This window comes from Macaca mulatta, chromosome 7, assembly GCF_049350105.2.
Source record: "Macaca mulatta isolate MMU2019108-1 chromosome 7, T2T-MMU8v2.0, whole genome shotgun sequence".
NCBI classification, from domain to species: Eukaryota; Metazoa; Chordata; class Mammalia; order Primates; family Cercopithecidae; genus Macaca; species Macaca mulatta.
The window spans coordinates 141,640,689-141,658,894 of NC_133412.1; the positions used below are offsets into that span (position 1 = coordinate 141,640,689).

General features: G+C 43.9%; 1 protein-coding gene across 16 annotated transcripts in view; it reads left to right on the forward strand.

Annotated features, from left to right (window-relative positions):
• Nucleotides 1-18,206, forward strand: part of RAD51B (RAD51 paralog B) — an 851,179-nt gene that overhangs the window by 643,074 nt on the left and 189,899 nt on the right. For 4 of the 16 annotated variants that reach the window (XR_013396379.1, XR_013396380.1, XR_001446310.3 and 1 more), the window contains exon 12: nucleotides 17,009-17,113. The exons of 8 other annotated variants lie outside the window; for them this stretch is intronic. Coding sequence is in view for 3 of the 8 variants with exons in the window: in XM_077941277.1 (XP_077797403.1) it covers nucleotides 17,009-17,025 (17 nt within the window). In the remaining 5 variants the exon portion in view is untranslated. Of the gene's footprint in view, nucleotides 1-17,008; nucleotides 17,654-18,206 lie in introns of those variants that run through there. 4 more of the 16 variants (XM_077941277.1, XM_015143966.3, XM_077941278.1 and 1 more) reach the window with 2 other exon arrangements.

An 18,206-nucleotide genomic window follows, 5' to 3' on the forward strand; every position in this document is an offset into this window, starting at 1 on the left:
TACTGCAGCCTCAACCTCCCAGGCTCAAGTGATACTCCAACCTCAGCCTCCCAAGTAGCTGGGACCACAGATGGGTGGCATCACCACACCTGGCTAATTTTTTATTTTTTGTAGAGACAGGGTCTCCACTGTGTTGCCCAGGCTGGTCTTGAACTCCTGGGCTTAAGTGATCCTCCAGGCTCAAGCCACCTTCCCAGCTCAGCCTCCCAAAGTGCTGGGATTACAGGCATGAGCCACCATGCCCAGCCAGGTCTTCATTTCTAAAGGTTCTCATATCACATAAAACTTATATTAAATAAATTTTTATGCTTTTCTCTTGTAAATCTTGTTGTTGTTGTTGTTGTTGTTTGAGATGGAGTCTCGCTCTGTCGCCCAGGTTGGAGTGCAGTGGCGTGATCTTGGCCTACTGTAACCTCTGCCTCCCAGGTTCAAGCAATTCTCCTGCCTCAGCCTCCCATGTAGCCAGGATTACAGGCATGTGCCACCATGCGCAGCTAACTTTTGTACTTTTTTTAGTAGAGACAGAGTTTCACCATGTTGGCCAGGCTGGTCTCGAACTCCTGTCCTCAGGAGATCTGCCCGCTTGGCCTCCCAAAGTGCTGGGATTACAGGTGTGAGCCCGGCCTTCTCTTGTAAATTTGTCTTTTGTCATGGGGGCCTTGGCCATGAACCTTGCAATGGGTAAGGAAAAGATATTACTTTTTCTCCTGTGCAGTTTCTGGTGCCCAATATGGGGCGACTGAGATACCCCACTCATTCTGGATCTTGCAAATGAGATCCTGGGGCAACTGACAAAAAGCTGGAAAAGTAAGAATTCTTATCAAACTCAGCTCTTCCAGATCTCTGTCTGTAGTGCTTGGTCAAGAGAGAAAAATTTCTCCTTGTCCATTCCTTCCCAAATTCAGATTAGCAGGAGAAAAAAACAAAACAAAACATGTCTATATTGTGACTCCCTGGCTAAATCTGCCTTTAAGATACTCATTTGATATTGATCCTTTCCCTCCCAGGGACTGCTGTCTCTTTCCTTGTTTGTCTCAATTTCTGTCCTGATAACTTGGTTTGATTTTCTCCCTGTTGGGGCATACAAGCTGTCTTGAGTTCCCCAACCAACTTCAGGGGAGGGAACTCAAGAATATGGCTGGACAGAAATGTGGGTTGCACCCTATTTCCAGCTATCCTGCCAACTATTGCCAGCTCTTGGGGAGTTTGTTTGTATCTTTCTTTTGACTCTCTTTGGGGGTGGTTCTGGATTTGGGAGGGCTGCACTCTCTTTTAAGAACCCCTTCTTAATCCATGGTGAAGTCATAAAAGGCTCTTTGGTTTTGGTTGAGTCACTTAGTAGGTACTTTCAGTTTAAAAGAAGAAAAAAGTAAATGTGTATGTTTTGTTAATCTGTGTTTTGTTATAGTGCTCTCAGCCACGAACCTTGAGATGGGTGAGGAAAATATATTACTTTTCCTCCCTTACATTGAGCAAGATGCTGTCTGTTCTCTGCAGCTCCTAATTTGTTCTCTCTTCACTTCCATTGTCTGCCAAGAAAAAAAAAAAAAGCTAAACTGTTCACACATTAAAATGGATCACTCACAAGTGTCTGAAAAAAAGCAAGAGGAAGACATATCCTAATCCCAAATGTCAAAAATTAAGTGGCTCCTCCTTGAAACTACCTTTTTGACCCCAAGAAACACTAAGAGAGTGCCCTATACCCAGTGTTTGACAAATCAATACAGTACTCTCCTGCCCAAGGCCCTGCAGGCCTTCACCACAAACCATGCTGCAGGGACAGGACCTAAGCACTGCCTCTGATACGGAGCACTTGCTGTGTGTCTGACACACACTTTACATACACAATCTTCTCTAATGCTTCTAGGACTCTTACAAGGTAGAATTTTGTATTATTCCTTCTCTACAGATGAGGAACTGAAGCAAGAGAGGTTCAGTCTGTCACTGGAAAGGATGAAATGTGGATTTGAACTCAGGCAGTTCTACTCTCTTTTCTCTCTCATCCCTTGCCCATGTAATATTTCTATTCATAACTCATTCATCCTCAGTTCACTAAAGTACTCAGCACAATACTACACACACAATAGTAAAGAACTTGTGAATATTTTCTAAATAAAAGAATCACCAGGAACAATGCTAGTAGTTTGATCTTTTACTCTGGGCAGTGATGCTTAGAATATAGCAGAGGCTCCATCACTGCCTTCTCCTGTCATTTTTAATGATCAGAAGACATGCACAGGAAAGTTGCCCCAGGAAATGTTCACAAGAAAGGACACAGGTAGCATTCTTCCCCACAGACTGATAATCTGCCAAGCTAGTACCACCTATGAGATGCTAGTGTGGCATCTTGTATCATTAATTACTTTTACTGAAAGTAAAAGTAATGATGCAATTCAGAGATATTTTAGGGGTGTGTGTGTGTGTGTGTGTGTGTGTGTGTGTGTATCAAAGTTCAACTTTGTCTCCCTAATCCTGCTAGCCTTCTGGCTATTCTGTTAAGGTATTGCAGTCCTGATGAAGATTCAGAAATGTGTGGTCCCTGTCAGCCTACAGGGTGAATTGAACATTTTGGATTAACCCAGAGAGCCTTGAACTCTGTGTATAATGTCTTTTAGGTTGTGGGTTGTGAACAAAGCAAAATGACCGCTCAGAGACAGGGTTGTAAAAGTTTGTCCAGCAAAACCAGGATTGCCAAATGAGAATTCTGGAAAGGGAGGATAAGGATTAGGTAATGGGAGAAAAGTGAGTGAAGGCAAGGAGAAGTGCAAAATATCTGATTGTAGCCTAAAAACTGGTCTTGGAAACATTTGGAAGGGTCATTTTTTCCAAGTTTTATTTTCAATATCATCACCATCACTTTTATCCTGTGGCTGTGAAAGGACTTTCTTCATTCCACTCCAGAATTCAAAGAGGCTTCTTTTGCACAAATGGAGGGAAGGCACTCATCACACTTCTCAGCCAAACGTCCTAAGTGTGAGAGAAAACACACTGCCTACTTCTGAATTTCAGTGAGGGCAGGGTTCAGAGAGAACACATGTTTTCCAAAACTCCAAATAGATCTGCTAAGAGAGGAAACCAACAAATCACTAGACAGAAGTCAGGACACGTTTGGTTTTGTTGCCTATCAAACAGTCCCCCCAAATCTCAGTGACTTGCAAAATCCATGCATGTCTGAGACTCTCCAGACAAGCTCTCCTCCATGTGTGACTGAATATTGCATTTCAGTATTAACATGCACTGCCACAGTTGCCACAGTAGGGGAAGGGAGAGGTGGATAGGGGGAGAGAGAGAAGAAAGTAAGAAAGAAAGAGAGAGAGATTGAGCACTGATAATTAAGTCCTTCCCTCAAAAAATGATATACATTCCTTCTACTCTCCTGGCCATGCAGCCATGCAGCCACTCCTAACTTCTAAGAGGCAGGAAGGTACCACTTCCTCCATGTTCTGAAGGAAAGGGGAACTGGATATTGGTGAACACCTGTAATGTTTGGCATGCACAGCTATACCCAGTGGGCTTGCAAATGTTTCCTTCTTCCATATTCATGCTTATATATACCTTTCCCTCCGATTACCTGGCGTACATCAAAGATGTATGGGGTAGTGTTAAGGAAGACCAAACAGTTTTGCAGCCTATTTTAGTCCACAGGTGACCTTTTGAAATAGAGGGGTAGCCAGGAAAGACCAGTTAACTCTGGTACTTTTCCTCTAGAACTTTCAGACGCAAGTAACTCTGGGAAGGGATAGTGGGTTCAAGGGAGCCATGGCCTGATAGATAGAACAACTAGTTTTGAGCGACCGCAGACCATCATGCCTTGTGTGAAAAGACTTTTGGAAATGTGCCCTTCCATTTCCATTCTGCCGCTTTTTACTAGACATGATGCACGTTCCTTCAAAGCCCTGTGATTTTCCAGAAAGCAGCTCTCGCTGCAAGAGAGAGAAACTTTCCCTTATTATTCTTTCAATAATGAATTCATGCTCGGAATCAGCTGCCTCCATGTGTTTTCAGTCAAGTGCTGATGGCAGCCTTGCCTAGGGGCATTTCTAAAGCTGAGGACATAAGAGATGAGGGAGGTCTCATATTGACAAGAGCTGCTTTTGGTTTTCCTTCCAGTTTAGCCCTCCTGAGCCTTGAAATGGGAGATAACAATGATTCATCAGCTCTTGTTGGTGAATCAACATGACCACCACACCTCTTTGCTCCTTTCAACCAATGAAAAAGTCATGGTTTTAAAGCTTTCCTCAGAGAGATTTGTGGACCTGGATTTTGGTGACTTAAAAGGGATTTAACTTTTTCGGACCAAACCAATATTTTGTAGATGCCAAGACTTCCTTTCTTCAGGTCTCAAACATAGACTTGGCGTACCCTGACATGATAAGAACAAAGGAGAAATTAGGTCACACTATTTCCTGCCTAAAACCTAATCTCAAGTACACAGGCTGCTTCCAAGTAAGCTGTGGTGGTAGGCTATGTTTGCTGAGAGCCAGCCGACTCACTCTCCCTAAAGCAAATCTCTTCAGATAATAATTCAGTTTTCAGCCTACCTACTTGGAACTTGTACAAACTTTTAGTTACAGTTGGGCTCTTTTCATTGGGAAGAAGAGTCTCAATTATCTCCGGCAAAAGGGGACACATACTGTTAAGGATATAGGTGGTACAGAATTGGAAAGCCTTCTGGAGGGGAGGCAGCCCTGGGAATTCATTATCCTGGGGTCTCCGCTTTTCTCTACATGTCTGCCCAGGGCTACTGTCACTCTCCCAGCAGATTTGTCCTGCATACTAGAGTTCTATTTACTCAAAACTTCAATTTGCACATGGCTCACCCTTGTGTTTCTCCCTACCCCTTAGCCCTTCAACTTCAGTTTCCATTGGCTGTTTTCCTTGGTTAAAATTCTGAAGAGACAATTTGATTGCTCGGGCTTATCTTAGTGTTTTGTCTCAGACAACATCACTGGTCACTAGCTAACCAAACCCTTGTTGGCTAAGGAAGCCACTGAAAACATGGCTGCCCAAGCAGCAGGAGGTATGGGTGGGGCATCTTTTGGTAGAGGGGCTGTGGGAGGGCAAGACAGTGATGAACTCCAGGGCATGCTTTATACCCTCTAACTGGACTGCTGCAAGCATACCCATTCCCTCTTGCTTCTTGCTCATAACTGTATACCTGGTCCGCTTACACCCTCACAGCCTAGGCATTTCCTATTATTGCTTACCTCCAGCTCCTGACTCCAGGATCTTACTTCTCCCCTGCTGAAGTGCCCAGTCACAGAAGTATAGGACTAGTGAGTGAGAAGGAAGAGCTGTTGAGATTTATTTAAGAATATAAAGAAGATTGGGGAAGGTGTGTAATGAAAAGAGGAATGGAAATAAAATCCCTCTCTCAGCTAAAGAAAATTGTGTTCCCACCATGGGACCCAGCTACCTTTCCTCCTTCCACCAGTCTTTGGAGTTACTTCCTTTTCCCAAAAAACAGCATCAGCAGAAGCAAGAGGAACTTCCTTTGGGGAACCCTGACCAAGCAAGTGGGAAGATATTCCCTCTTCTCTGTCCCCTGCAAGGATCCCTTGTCCCTATCCCTGATCCTTGTCTTTCTGCAGCCCCTACCCCCAGGTCTTGTGAAGCCCAGATTCTTGACTAAGAAGTCCCAAATAACTTTCAAACTAAGATTTTAGAACACAAGTGAAGGACTCGGTTTGGATCAAGTTTTTGCCAACTGTATTCTCAGTGCCCAAAGCTCTTTATTGGAAGTTATTCACAAATCTTCATGATTGTTTTTGGAAGACTAGTCATGTGTGGTTTTGCCCTATTTCACATGAGTCAGAGAAATTGTGCTTTTTATGAATTCATGCATCAACCAGAGCATTAGGGGGAAGATTGAATTGTGACAGGATGCTTTACCATTTATTCATGAGATACCATTACCTTTGTAACTCATCAGATGGCTAAAAGCCAAACCCAAACCATCTGCATTCAAATTTCAGTCTGCCCGTATTATTTTTAGTGGACATGAGTCTAGGAGTGAAGGAGAGGCTAGTCTAAATGTCTGTGTTTCCTTGCCCTTTCCTGAGCTCCGAGTATGTCAAAGGTGATTAAATCATGGTCAAACTTTGTCCTGTGACTGACACTTTTATCTAGTGACTAAAACTGGAACATTTCCCTAGGAGCCTATGATAGTGTTTGCAAATCTGCTACTGTGGGATTCTAGTCAGTTCCTCCGTTCCTCCAGAGCACCTCCAGATCTCTGCCCATTCTATTTAGAATCAGAGGTTTAAGTCTATTGCTATTGGCTGTCCTCTGGGGCCCAGAAACCTATATGGGGTTTGTCCAGCCTCTCATCCCAACACCGTCGTCCAAACCCCACAGTCATTACCAATCTAACAGCTTGAAAGTTGATACAAAGATGAAGCAGAAGCCAGTTTGGCTTTCTCCCAGTTCTCTATGCCCCTCCGGAGTTAATCAACAACCACCTATCTTTGTGTCAATAACATAAGCCTCTCTAACTAGAACACCTGGTGAAAAGCCGGAGGAAAGCTTAAAATGAAGCAAATTTTGCAAGTGATTATTCTGACCATCACTGTTTAAGCTGGACTCAGGATCTCCAGACAAAAACTGCTTGCTAAACCCAACCAACTAGCTGGATGAACCTATACCTCTCAGGGCTCCTTAAGCCACTTTGGGTTTTGCTAATATTTTTCATGCCCACACCTCAACTCCAAATCTGTAAACTTTAAGCATCAACTCCCCATTTCAAGCACACAGGGTTTAGTGAGATGGCCTGAGTTCATCTCGCTGGTAGAATTCTTTAGTGGCATCTCCCCATCCCTTTCCCACCCTCAAAGCCCATCCTGATGGTGTGGTCACAGCACTGGAGAAACCATAGACCTTCTTAACTGGGATTACCAACACCTTCTCTTAGTACCTATTCACATGGCCTTGGATGTTGGGTGACTGCCTGTTCAGGGAAAGTGGGGAGGGTGAGAGGGATTGAAAAGGCAGAGGGCACATGGACACTAGTTCCTTGCTATATTGGTCTGCTCAGGCTGCATAGAGAATACCACAGACTGCATGGCTTAAAGATCAGAAATGTATTTTCTCACAGTTCTGGAGGCTGGAAGTCCACGATCCAGGCTCCAGCAGGTTTGATTTCTCTGGAGACCTCTCCCCTTGGCTTGCACGTGGACATCATCTCTTTGTGTCCTCACATGGCTTGTTCTCTGTGTGTGAGCTCCTAGTATCTCATCCACTTCTTATAAAGACACTAGTTCTATTGGATTAGAACCTTATCTTCTTGCTTCTTATTTTCTTATTTTCTGTATGTCCATTGTATGTTTTTTGGTTTGAGGTCACCATGAGGCTAGGTCGTATTTATGACCTTGTTTAACCTTAATTACATCCTTTTATTTTATTTTCGGTTGCTGATCATGATGTGCAATTCATTACCTTTTTTTTGAGATAAGTCTCGCTCTGTTGCCCAGGCTGGAGTGCAGTGGCATAATCTTGACTCACTGTAGTCTTCACCTCCCAGGTTCAAGCAATTCTCCTGCCTTAGCCTTACGAGTAGCTGGGACTACAAGCACGTGCCACCACACCTGGCTAATTTTAGTATTTTTAGTAGAGATGGGGCTTCGCCATGTTAGCCAGGCTGGCCTTGAACTCCTGACCACAGGTAATCTCCCCAACTGGGCCTCCCAAAGTGCTGGATTACAGGTGTGAGCCACCATGCCTGGCCATTAATTACCTTCTTTTAAAGGCCCTATCTCCAAATACAATCTCATTGGAGGTTAGCACTTCACATATGAATTTTGAGGGGACACAGCTCAACACCTACCATAACTGTTTTCCTCACAGAACATCCCTTATCCTCTGATCTTGCCCTTCTTATCTGATTGGGAAAAAAGTAGATACTGGCCAAGAAATTCAAGTATGACTGTGCAGTTTGAGAATTGCTAAGCTAGGTAGGGATGGTGCATGAGATAGAATGAAAAGGTGGATGGATGGATGCATGAATGGATGGTTATTACATGGAAAGACAAATGAATGAATAAATGACTTTGGCAGTGTGTTGATGGCACCAGGACAGAAATTACATTCTGTTTCTTTAGGGTTTGTCTTTTTTTTTTTTTTAAATAGTACAGGGGTTACAAACTCAAATGTCCATGCTAGACAGGTAAAAAGAGTTGCAAAAAGAGGCCAGGTGCAATAATAGGCGGTTGTAGGGACTGACAGATTAGAGAGAGCCTACCGTATTTAAATGGGCAGCAGTTACTAACAAAGACTCTCATTTTGACCAAACTTGAGTCAGGCTCCTCTGAGTCGTCTTTCTGACTAGGCCCCAATCTTGGGCTCTATCCTTGGCTTGCTTAGTCCAGTTTTAGCAAGAATCCTGCTAAGTCAATTGAGTGAAAATTCCCCACCCTTGGTATTTGATCACCCTCGGTACCTAATCATATTCCTCAGCCCCCACCTCTAATATCCTATCACCCTTGCCTGCCTTCAGTAAGAATCCTGCCATGTCAGCTTAGCCAGAATCCCCCTAGCCTTGGTGTTTCTTCTTAGTAATTTTTCATCCACTGACATTCACCCTGCTCTTTGGCTATAAATTACCACTTTTCCTTGTTGTATTCGGGGTTGAGCCCATCTCTCTCTACGGCTGCAAAACGCCATTGCAGTGTTCCTTCTTGAATAAAGTCTTACTTAAAGCCTTTAACAAACTGTCATGAAAAATTTCTCTTTCACAATCTCAGCTCCAGCCAATTGTTATCTTGTGGGATGCTTGCCTCATGTTGCCAGAACGTCTGATTTTACAAGGGAAGCCAGAAATCTGGGTTTTCAGATAAATTTTTCCTTTATTTTTATTTTATTTATTTATTTTTTGAGATGGAGTTTCGCTCTTGTTGCCCAAGCCAGAGTGCAGCGGCACAATCTCAGCTCACTGCAACCTCCGCCTCCCAGGTCCAAGCAATTCTTCTGCCTCAGTCTCCCAAGTAGCTGGGATTACAGGTGCATGCCACCACGCCTGGCCCTTTTTTTTTTTTTTTGTATTAATTTTTTCTTTAAATACATCTTGAAATTCAAAAATTATAAAATACTCTATAAGTCAAATGAATGCTTTTATAGTCCGAATGCACCCTGGAGGCTGCCAGATTTCCACTCTTGGGAGGCATCTGTAATGTTATCACATGAGGATATAGATGCTTGTGAGTTCGGGCTCATGAGTAGACTGCCTGGGTTCCTGCTGCAATCCACCACTTACTAGCTTTGTGATCTCAGGCAATTATGCACATAATTCTTACAGTTATTGTAAGGTTAAAATTATTCAATGCATGTAAGTACCTAGAACAATGCCTGCTGCCTAGTAAGAAAGCAGTAACTGTGAGCTGGTATTATTAGCTAGTATCATGAAACCTCTTGGTTCCCAATAATACCATTTCTGTAAAATGGGGAAACCCATTTGCCTTTTTTACCCCCTAAAGGCTTGTTGTGCACGTAAAAGAAGAACAAGTGTGAAAGAGCTTGAAAAAGTGGACACATTAGTAAGAAACATACCAGGCATTTCTATGTTCCTATTCCCACAGATGAGGCACAGCCTTTCCCAGTGCAGGGCTGGGACTCTGTAGGAAGAGGAAAATAGCAGTAACTAGAACCAGACCTTTCTTCTTTTCAGGTTCATTTGTTGTTTTGTTGTTCTTAGCATTTGGTGAGTTTTTCTTTTTCTTTCTTTTTTCATTATGAAAAATTTCAACATTCAGAAAAACAAAGAAAATAGTATAATGAACACTCAAAGGCCCTTATCTAGATTTCCTAATTATTAACATTTGGCAGATGTGCTTCGCTTGGTGAGTTTTCCCGGCCATTATTTGCGAATGGAACACACAGAGATGTGGCAGGGAAGTGGGGAGAACTGCAGAATAAAGATACAGACTGGGAGGCTGAGAGCCGTAACTGCCTAAGCCACTACTTATTTTTTAAACATGTAAGATCCAATCGAGTGTGGAGGGTTGCCTTTTGGATAGGACCCTGGAGAAGGGACTTTTCTGCAGAATGGTTTGTTATGGAGAATACATTGTTACCACCTTAAAGAAAGTAATGTAAATGAGATAACAGAAATCATTTTATTATTTACGTGATTTTAATTTATTTTTAAAGTATCAATTTTTTGCAAAGAGAATATATTCATGTATTGCTTATGTCATTGAAAATTAACAATTTCTAGAGAGACTTTCAATGTGAAAATGTCTCTGCCATGAAGAACTCAGGGGTTGAAACTTGTGGATCTGAGAGAAGTCTGGTAAAATCAGTGATTTAAACAATATTGATCACTAAAAATGAAAGGTTTTAAAGGCAGAAACACTCTGATTCAAGGAAAGTATATGCTAATGATAAGTGATTCGTTTCTGGTAGATTACTGAAAAGATTCTCTAAGACATATTGCCCCATTTCTCAACATCAACTATTACCGCATTTAAATGCTACCTCTTCTCTCTGGAAAGGATGTCTTAACAACATGAAAGCAACTAAACTTTGCTTTAAAATTCTATTATTCAGACTCCTCATTAATTTAAGCTGACACTCCTTCTCAACTGGGGCAAATCATCAAAGCTTTATTGTATTGAGAACCTTGAATTCAGCAACAAAGAGCGTGGGGTATGGAGGGAAAACGTTGGGAGGGGAAGGGTGGAGAGCTCCCAAGGCCAAAAGAAGGGAGGGGTAGGGAGGAACACTGCAGGAAGGACAGCAGAGAGAAAGATGGACCATGGAGAGGCCAAGGGGAGAGCAGGGAGTTAGAAAAAGACTGAGATAAGCAATGGGAGGCCTCCTCAGAGGGGCCTTACACTGTCAAACTGCCGCTGGAGCCTCTGCTCATCAACATAGTAGAAGCAAAACCAGCCTACAACTTTGTAGTCACAATTTTTTCTCCAGAGTTAAGGATAAAAAGGGAACTAGGAGATAAGGAAAAGGAAAACATTCCCTTTCTTCCTACATTCGGGTGCCTCTCCAATCTTCTTCCTGTGGCACCTGCCCAGCAGCCAGTCCTGCCAGTAAGCCCACTCCACAGACCCTGAGGCCTGGAGCCCCAGCCCTGGTCATGGATTAGTGCCTGGCCAAGTTGCACCCCCACCTCAGGCCCCCAGCAGTGCTCCCTCTCTTCCTTTCTGTTGTGATTGACTCTGAGATATATGATGTGGGATGTACTAGGTGCAACGCATCGTGCTCATTATTGAGGCATAAAGTAAGAAAGGATCTTTTGAAATGTGAGGACATCATCCACAAACTGTCATTGACCATCTACGATTTATAACTAGAATGTAATAAGATTTGTAAGATGAACTTTAAAGCCTAAAAGAAAACTGAGTTTTTTCAATGTATAAATTTAATAAATATTAATTTCAAAAACCAGAGTAGCCCCAGTTGGTCTTTTCTCTGCATCAAAACAATCCTCAAGGATGCATGAAAGCCCCATGGACACTGTGGAGCAGACAGCTCCTAGTGTCCAGAAACCCATCTTAGTCCACGTCAGGGGGCACTGCAAGAATTCAGTCCTTAGCCCTACCACCTTCCAGCTCTGGGCCCTCAGAGAACACCCATAGCCTTCCCGAGTCCCAGTTCCCCAGTTTGTAAAATGGGAATAGAAATAATCTGCCTAATTTTCATGCCAGGGGGCCTGTGAAGATGACAGGGTAGATAAATGGATGGTTTTCCAGCCTTCATGGAAGGCCTGAGCCTGAGTTTACGACCTCCTCTCCAGTTTTAAGACATAAATCAGATCATGCCATTCCTCTGCTCAAAACTCTCAAGTAACCCTTTTTCACTCAGACTGAAAGCAGAGTCCTTCCACAGGCTTAGAAAGCCCTACCGATTCCAGCGGCATCTGCTTCCCCACCTCTCACGGCTCCTGGCTTGCTCACCTGTTGCAGACACACTGCCTCCTAGCTGACCCCTGTCACAGGCATTCTTTCACCTTAGGGCCTTTGCACTTCTGAACCCTTTGCTGGAACCCTTTTCCCCAGAGTACCATAGCTGACTCCCTCACCTCCTTTCCTCACATAATGGATGGCTCCCTCACCTTTAAATTTTTGCTAAAATATCACCTTCTCTGTGAGACTGACCCACTTAAAATTGCAGCCAGCTCTGCTTACCCCCATCCTGCTCTTCTTATATTTTCCCAAAGCACTTATCTCCATACAAGGTAATAAATAATCAATAGCTCAAAATGTTTACCCTTCGTTCTGTGTCTTCTCTGTTACCATATAAGCCCTGGAGGGCAGGCATCTTTGATTTCTTCACTGAGTTGTTTCTTAAGCACCTAGAGCAGTGTCAGGTATATTAATGACCTGGAATAAATAGGTTGGATCTTTCTGAGGAGTCCAGGATATAACATCAGTAAAAGAAGGACTGCTACAACTAAAGGGATTTGTGAGCTCAAAATCCCTCCTGCTATCTCTCCATGAGTAAGTGCAAAAACTGCTGACATTTGTTCTCATGTGTGAAACCAGTTTTGAAGTTACAAATTGCTACTTGATGTCAGGTCCAAGGGCCTACACAATAGCTTGCACATAGCAGGTGCCCGGTGGTACAGATTATAAGGGGAAGGGAAGTATCATTTGTTGAGCAGCTGCCAAATGATAGGCAGTGTCTGTGCCTAGTGAGCTACAGAAGTGATTTCATGGAACTGTCAACCCTTCTACCATTGTCTCTCCAGTACCTCGTACCAAGCCTGGCATGTATTAGGTACTCAGTAAATGCCTGCTTATTTCCCCAACAACCCTCTGAGGCAGGTACCGTTATTCCCATCTTGGAAGGGCCCAAGGTTCAGATTTAGGTAGCTTGCTTAATGTCATACAGCTCGTGAGTATCAGAGCCAGGATTTAAATTCTTCTCAGACAAGCTGCAGCCTCTCTGATTCTTTGAGAGAATGTACATTAGACCATCCCTCCGAGCTTCCCTGAAGCAGAGCTGTCTCCCAGCAACCCCAGAGATGAGGGGAGGGGTCTCTTTCTCCACCTGGACTCACTTCCTCCCTTTGTGCATTTGGCTCACCTGGAGGGGTCTCCTGCTACCTTTTGATTAATGGGTCTGCCCTTCCCATCTCCCCTGGCTGAATGACCCCAGAGTTACCAGCAGTTCATCTTGAATCATAAATCAAGTTCTCAAAGACATTGCAGCTTTGTGCTCAAAATCTCACTAGAATTCAAATTATTTGTGAAAGGCATTTGCTTATGAGTAGAATGATGGATTCATCAAGTCTCTCCTTTTAAGAAAAATCTGGATGGTATCTGCTGGTGTCTCCCTGCCCCCTCCAAGAAAAAAACAGCCCTAGTTAGTCAATTTCATGTAGTTAGAATTCCCCCAAGGACCTCATACTCGGCTTCTACCCTGGCCATACTAAAGAACAGCCCTAGTTATGTTGCCATTTTACATAGAGAGAAATCATTTGCAACTTGCACATTTGTTGTGCTTCCCATATACCCATGATTAGCTCGAATTTTATTTTTTAGCCATTGCTGAAGTGTCACGCACCAGCTATTTACACTGTATAGGGACAAAACAACCTAATATATGTCCCAGACCTATTTTATAGAAGCCAAGAGGCAGCCTCTGAGTCTCCGGTTCCCAGAACTCTAGCTCTGGGAGAAAGCATCTCCATAAATCTCCCGATGCTTTATGCCAGGTTAGAATTTCTCTTGGGAACTTTTGAGTTTGTGTAAGAGTTGCCTTTAAAGGAAATTGATGAACTATAGATGTCAGGCGGGTTTTCATTTTCTGTGTGTTTTTTATTTCATCTAGAACAAACAGTGGCCTTTAGAATTGGATTCTTTTCAGAGACTCTCTCTATAGGTTTCATGTTCAAAGGCTCCAGGTTAGAGGAGCTCGGGGTTTAGCTGAGTGTCAGAAATGACCAATTCTGACTGGATGCGGTGGCTCACGCCTGTAATCCCAACACTGGGAAGCCCAGGCAGGTGGATCACTTGAGGTCAGGAGTTCGAGACCAGCCTGGCCAACATGGTGAAACCCCATCTCTACTAAAAATACAAAAAAAAATTATCTGGGCATGGTGGCACGTGCCTGTATTCCCAGCTACTTGGGAGACTGAGGCAGGAGAATCCCTTGAACCTGGGAGGCAGAGGTTGTAGTGAGCTGAGGTCACACCATTGCACTCCAGCCTGGGTGACAGAGTGAGACTCCATCTTAAAAAAACAAAACAAAACAAACAAACAAAATAAAACACAGAAATGACCAATTTCACCAGTGCTGCTCTATTAGCAAAAGGTTGGGAGTAGTTCTTCAGTTGTATGACTATCCTGTGTACTGGAGGACATTTGTACTTCCAGCCTCATCCAGAAAATGTCAGGAGCACTCCCTGAGGCACTGTAACAGCCAGAGGTGCCTGGGCAATATTCCAAGCATCCCTGGTTGAAAACACCAGCAAGGCTATCTCTGAAAGATGGTGAACTGGGGCAACACCACTAAGTTTCACCATCTGTGAGGGGTCAGTCCAGATGGGCGCGTTCTTCCCACTGTAACCTGCTTCCTATTCTTGTTGCCTTTGATGATCTTTGTTTGCCTGCAAGTCGGGTTTGTTACAACATTTGTTTTCATCTCTGATTCCTGCCATATAAAAATGGGGGCAATGGGAAGGAGAAAGGAAATACTGAAATTTTCCCTCGGCCTATAGCCTCCCAAGAAGGGTCGTGTTCTCTGGAATGACTTTTAACTCTTTATCCAGTTAATGATCAGGAGAGTTTGCTAGATGTAGGTTCCCAAGCCTAGCAAGCAGAGTATGGGGTAAGAGATAGAAACAGGGGCAGAAAAAAAGTGGATCCATCAGGACCCAGACACTGAGGTGCAACCAGTGGGTCTTCTCCACCTCCACAACTCATCAGTTCTGACTTGCTTGTAGATTCCTGAGTACCACTCATCCACCCTACAAGGCATGGTGGGTTTTCTCTGATTTCTAGAAATGTGAGCATTCTCTGCAAGGTGAACGGCCAGAGTCAGGATCTTCTAGTCGGGCAGGGATGATATAACTCCCTGGGCCCAGGAACCATCCAGAGAGGCTGTCAGATGAATCAGCATCTATTCATGCCCTGCCTTGCTTCTCTTGGGCATGACTGCCTCGCATGCCAACGCCCAGGCTTACAGGTCAACTATTCCAACCCTGCATCCTGCCCGCCCCACTTGCTGGGGAGTGCTCTCCATAGCTCTCAGCGCATCCTGTTTGTTCAGACCCCTTTGTCTTCCACTGGCGCAATCAAGAGAGAAGATTCCTCCGAGCCCCTTTGCTTTCGGCTTTGAAATCAGATCCTGGCACACCTGATTACACTCAATAGCTGGAAATGGTAAGGATGTCCGATGGCAGAGAGCTCTTGTTTTAAGCTCTGCATGCCAGGAAGGCAGGGGGCTGGGTCTCCTCAGGGCTACGCTGGAGGGGGCAGGATGCTCTAGCGGAGGAAGCAAACAGTGTTAACTTGAAGGGAAATGCACTTGAAAAGGAACTCGGAGCATGGGCAGCCAAGCCGCGTAGAAGCAGTGACTGAGGACACACTGTGGGGCTCAGACCCCTTCCTCTCTGCTCATATGCCCCTAGATGGGAAACATTCAGTTCCTGCCCAAGGGAACCAGGAGGGCCAAACCTGTCTGTCCTGCTTTTTCTGTAGAAGTGTCAGCTCTGAGGCCTTGACTAGGTGGAATAAATAGTGATTTACCCCCTTAACCACAGTGAAAAACCCATCAAGCATTTGGATATGAAGGGCAGCCCCTGTGTTCTCAAGGGACCCTCAGCCTCAGACACTGCCTCTTTTCAAGCCAAGATGCTGCCCTAACACGCAAGTCCAGTGGCTCTAAGAGTCATTATGAAAATTTCACACAAACCAAAGGGCACAAAGAGCATCCGTGTACCCAAACCCAGCTTAAGAAATGAAATGTTACTGATGCAATTAAAGCCGCCTTTGTCCTTTTGGTCCCATCCTTCCATCCTGGCTTCCCCCAGCAGTAACCACTCAGTCATTGACAAGCAGTGTCTCATATGTTCCGGTGATATGTGCGTCCCTCTTTGGAATTACTTAACCTTTTTGAACCTCAGTGTATTCATCGGTAAAAGGGGGCTACTGACAGGATGAAGGAAAATGATTTATGACAAATATTTGGCTGTTGTTCCTATGGAAAGGAAAAAGTCAGCAGAAGAAAATGGGTCAAATGTAAGACCCTTTCCAGCCTGGCCCCAAGTTGCCCTGACAGCCTCATCTCCTCTCTGCAGCAGTGTTCCCCAGATATGCCACCTGTGTCCATGCTTCTGGGCCAATGTGGATGAGGTGCTTACTTGCCTGCAATGCTGGTCTCCTGTCACGGTCTTCCTTTAACACTGGACTCCACCGTCCCCACCTCTGACAGGACCCAGAGGCAATGACTCCTTGGTGCTCCCATGGCCTGATACCTCTGTCTGAGCACTTGCCGTATGGCTGTGATGTTCCTGGTGTGTCTGCCTGGCTTTTTCACTGAGATGCTTATGCAGCAAGGCAGGGACGGGGTCTTCTCCAGCCAGTGGCCTGGCCCATTGCCTTCTGGCACATGGCAGGACCATATACAGTGAATGAATGAATTCCATTAAGAACATTCGTGAGTCACAGGAGGAGGTCAAAATATCAACATTAACAGGAGCTTGGAAGAAGTTGATTTCCACCCTCATGAATGACTTCAAGGGTTTAGGTGCGTGAGTGAATGACAGTTCCATCAACAGACTACAACTTTCTGCCCTGGTTAACGCAGGGTATCTGCATGTCCCCAGTTCTCCCTAGGGGCAGTTTTCTCTTTGAAGTTCCAAATCTTCTCTGTTCTAGAAGCACAAAACTACAGGTTCTCTCTCAACTCTTCAAATGAAGTTGGAACAAATAGAATGGGGACATGAACTTTTTTCCCCATAATTTCAATAAACAACAGTTTTAGCCCAGTAGGTTTTATGCAAGCCTTCCATCTTTTTCTAGGTATCTTGACACTTGTATTCTTTTTCTTCTTGCAGCCTGTGGAAATTCCTAGAGACAGAGAAATGTGCAAACCTGTTCATCTTGCTGAGAAAAATCCACTTTACCACCACAGAAACAAAATATTGGGAAAGAGTCTTGTGGTGAGACACCCATTGTTCTCTGGTAAAACATTTGGTTGCTACTGTGTAGACTCAGCTTTAGTCATGGAATTCTAGAGGATGTGTCTCAGAAGTGGGATCAAGAACAAGCCCACAGTAATCTGCACCACAAGCTGATTTGATACCATGGCACTGACAATGGGCACACAGGTCTACCAGGAAGGGAATGGGAAATGGGAACGAGAGCAGGGGTTGGGTTGTGTTCGTGGAACACACAGGTTTTTTTTTTTTTTAAACTTTCTCTTTCTAAAACATTTCATTTTTATGGAGGTGAAATTTATATAAGATGAAATTAACCGTTTTAAAGTAAACAATTCCGTGGCAACTAGATATCATGATGTGCAACCAGCATCTCTGTCTACTTCCAAATGTTTTCATCACCCCAAAAGCAAGACCCATAACCGCTATGCAAGCGTTCCCATCTCCCCTCCTCCCAGCTCCTGGAAACCCACCAACCTACTGTGTCACTATGGATTTACCTATTCTGGATATTTCATATCAATGGAATCATATAGTATGTGACCTTTTGTGTCTGTCTTCTTTCACTAGTGTGTTTTCAAGCTTCCTCCATGGTGTAGCATGCACCAGTACTTCATTCCTTTTTATGGCTGAATAATACTCCATTGTCAGGATATACTGCACTTTGCTCATTCATTCATCCATCAGTGTTCATTTGGGCTGGTTCCACCCTTCAACTATTGTGAATATTGTGCTGCTATGAACTTGCATACACATGTATTTATTTGAATACCTATTTTCAATTTTTTTAAGGTATGTACCTAGGAGTGGATTTACTAGTCATATGGTGATTCTATGTTTAACTTTTTGAAGAACTGCAATTCTGTTCTCCACATGGCTGAACCATTTTGTATTTCCATCAGCAATATAGGAGCACAGGTCAGATTTTTTGGGAGTCACATTTTAAAGTGGCACAAGACCCTTCTAGAGGGCTCTGTTCCATGCACACAAAACTTGTAGTCTCCACTTGAAGACACAAATTTTGCACAAACATGCAGGCAGAGAAAGGAGAGAAAGTGGACCCTCAGCAGACAAGCTGAAAGATCGTTCAGAGAAG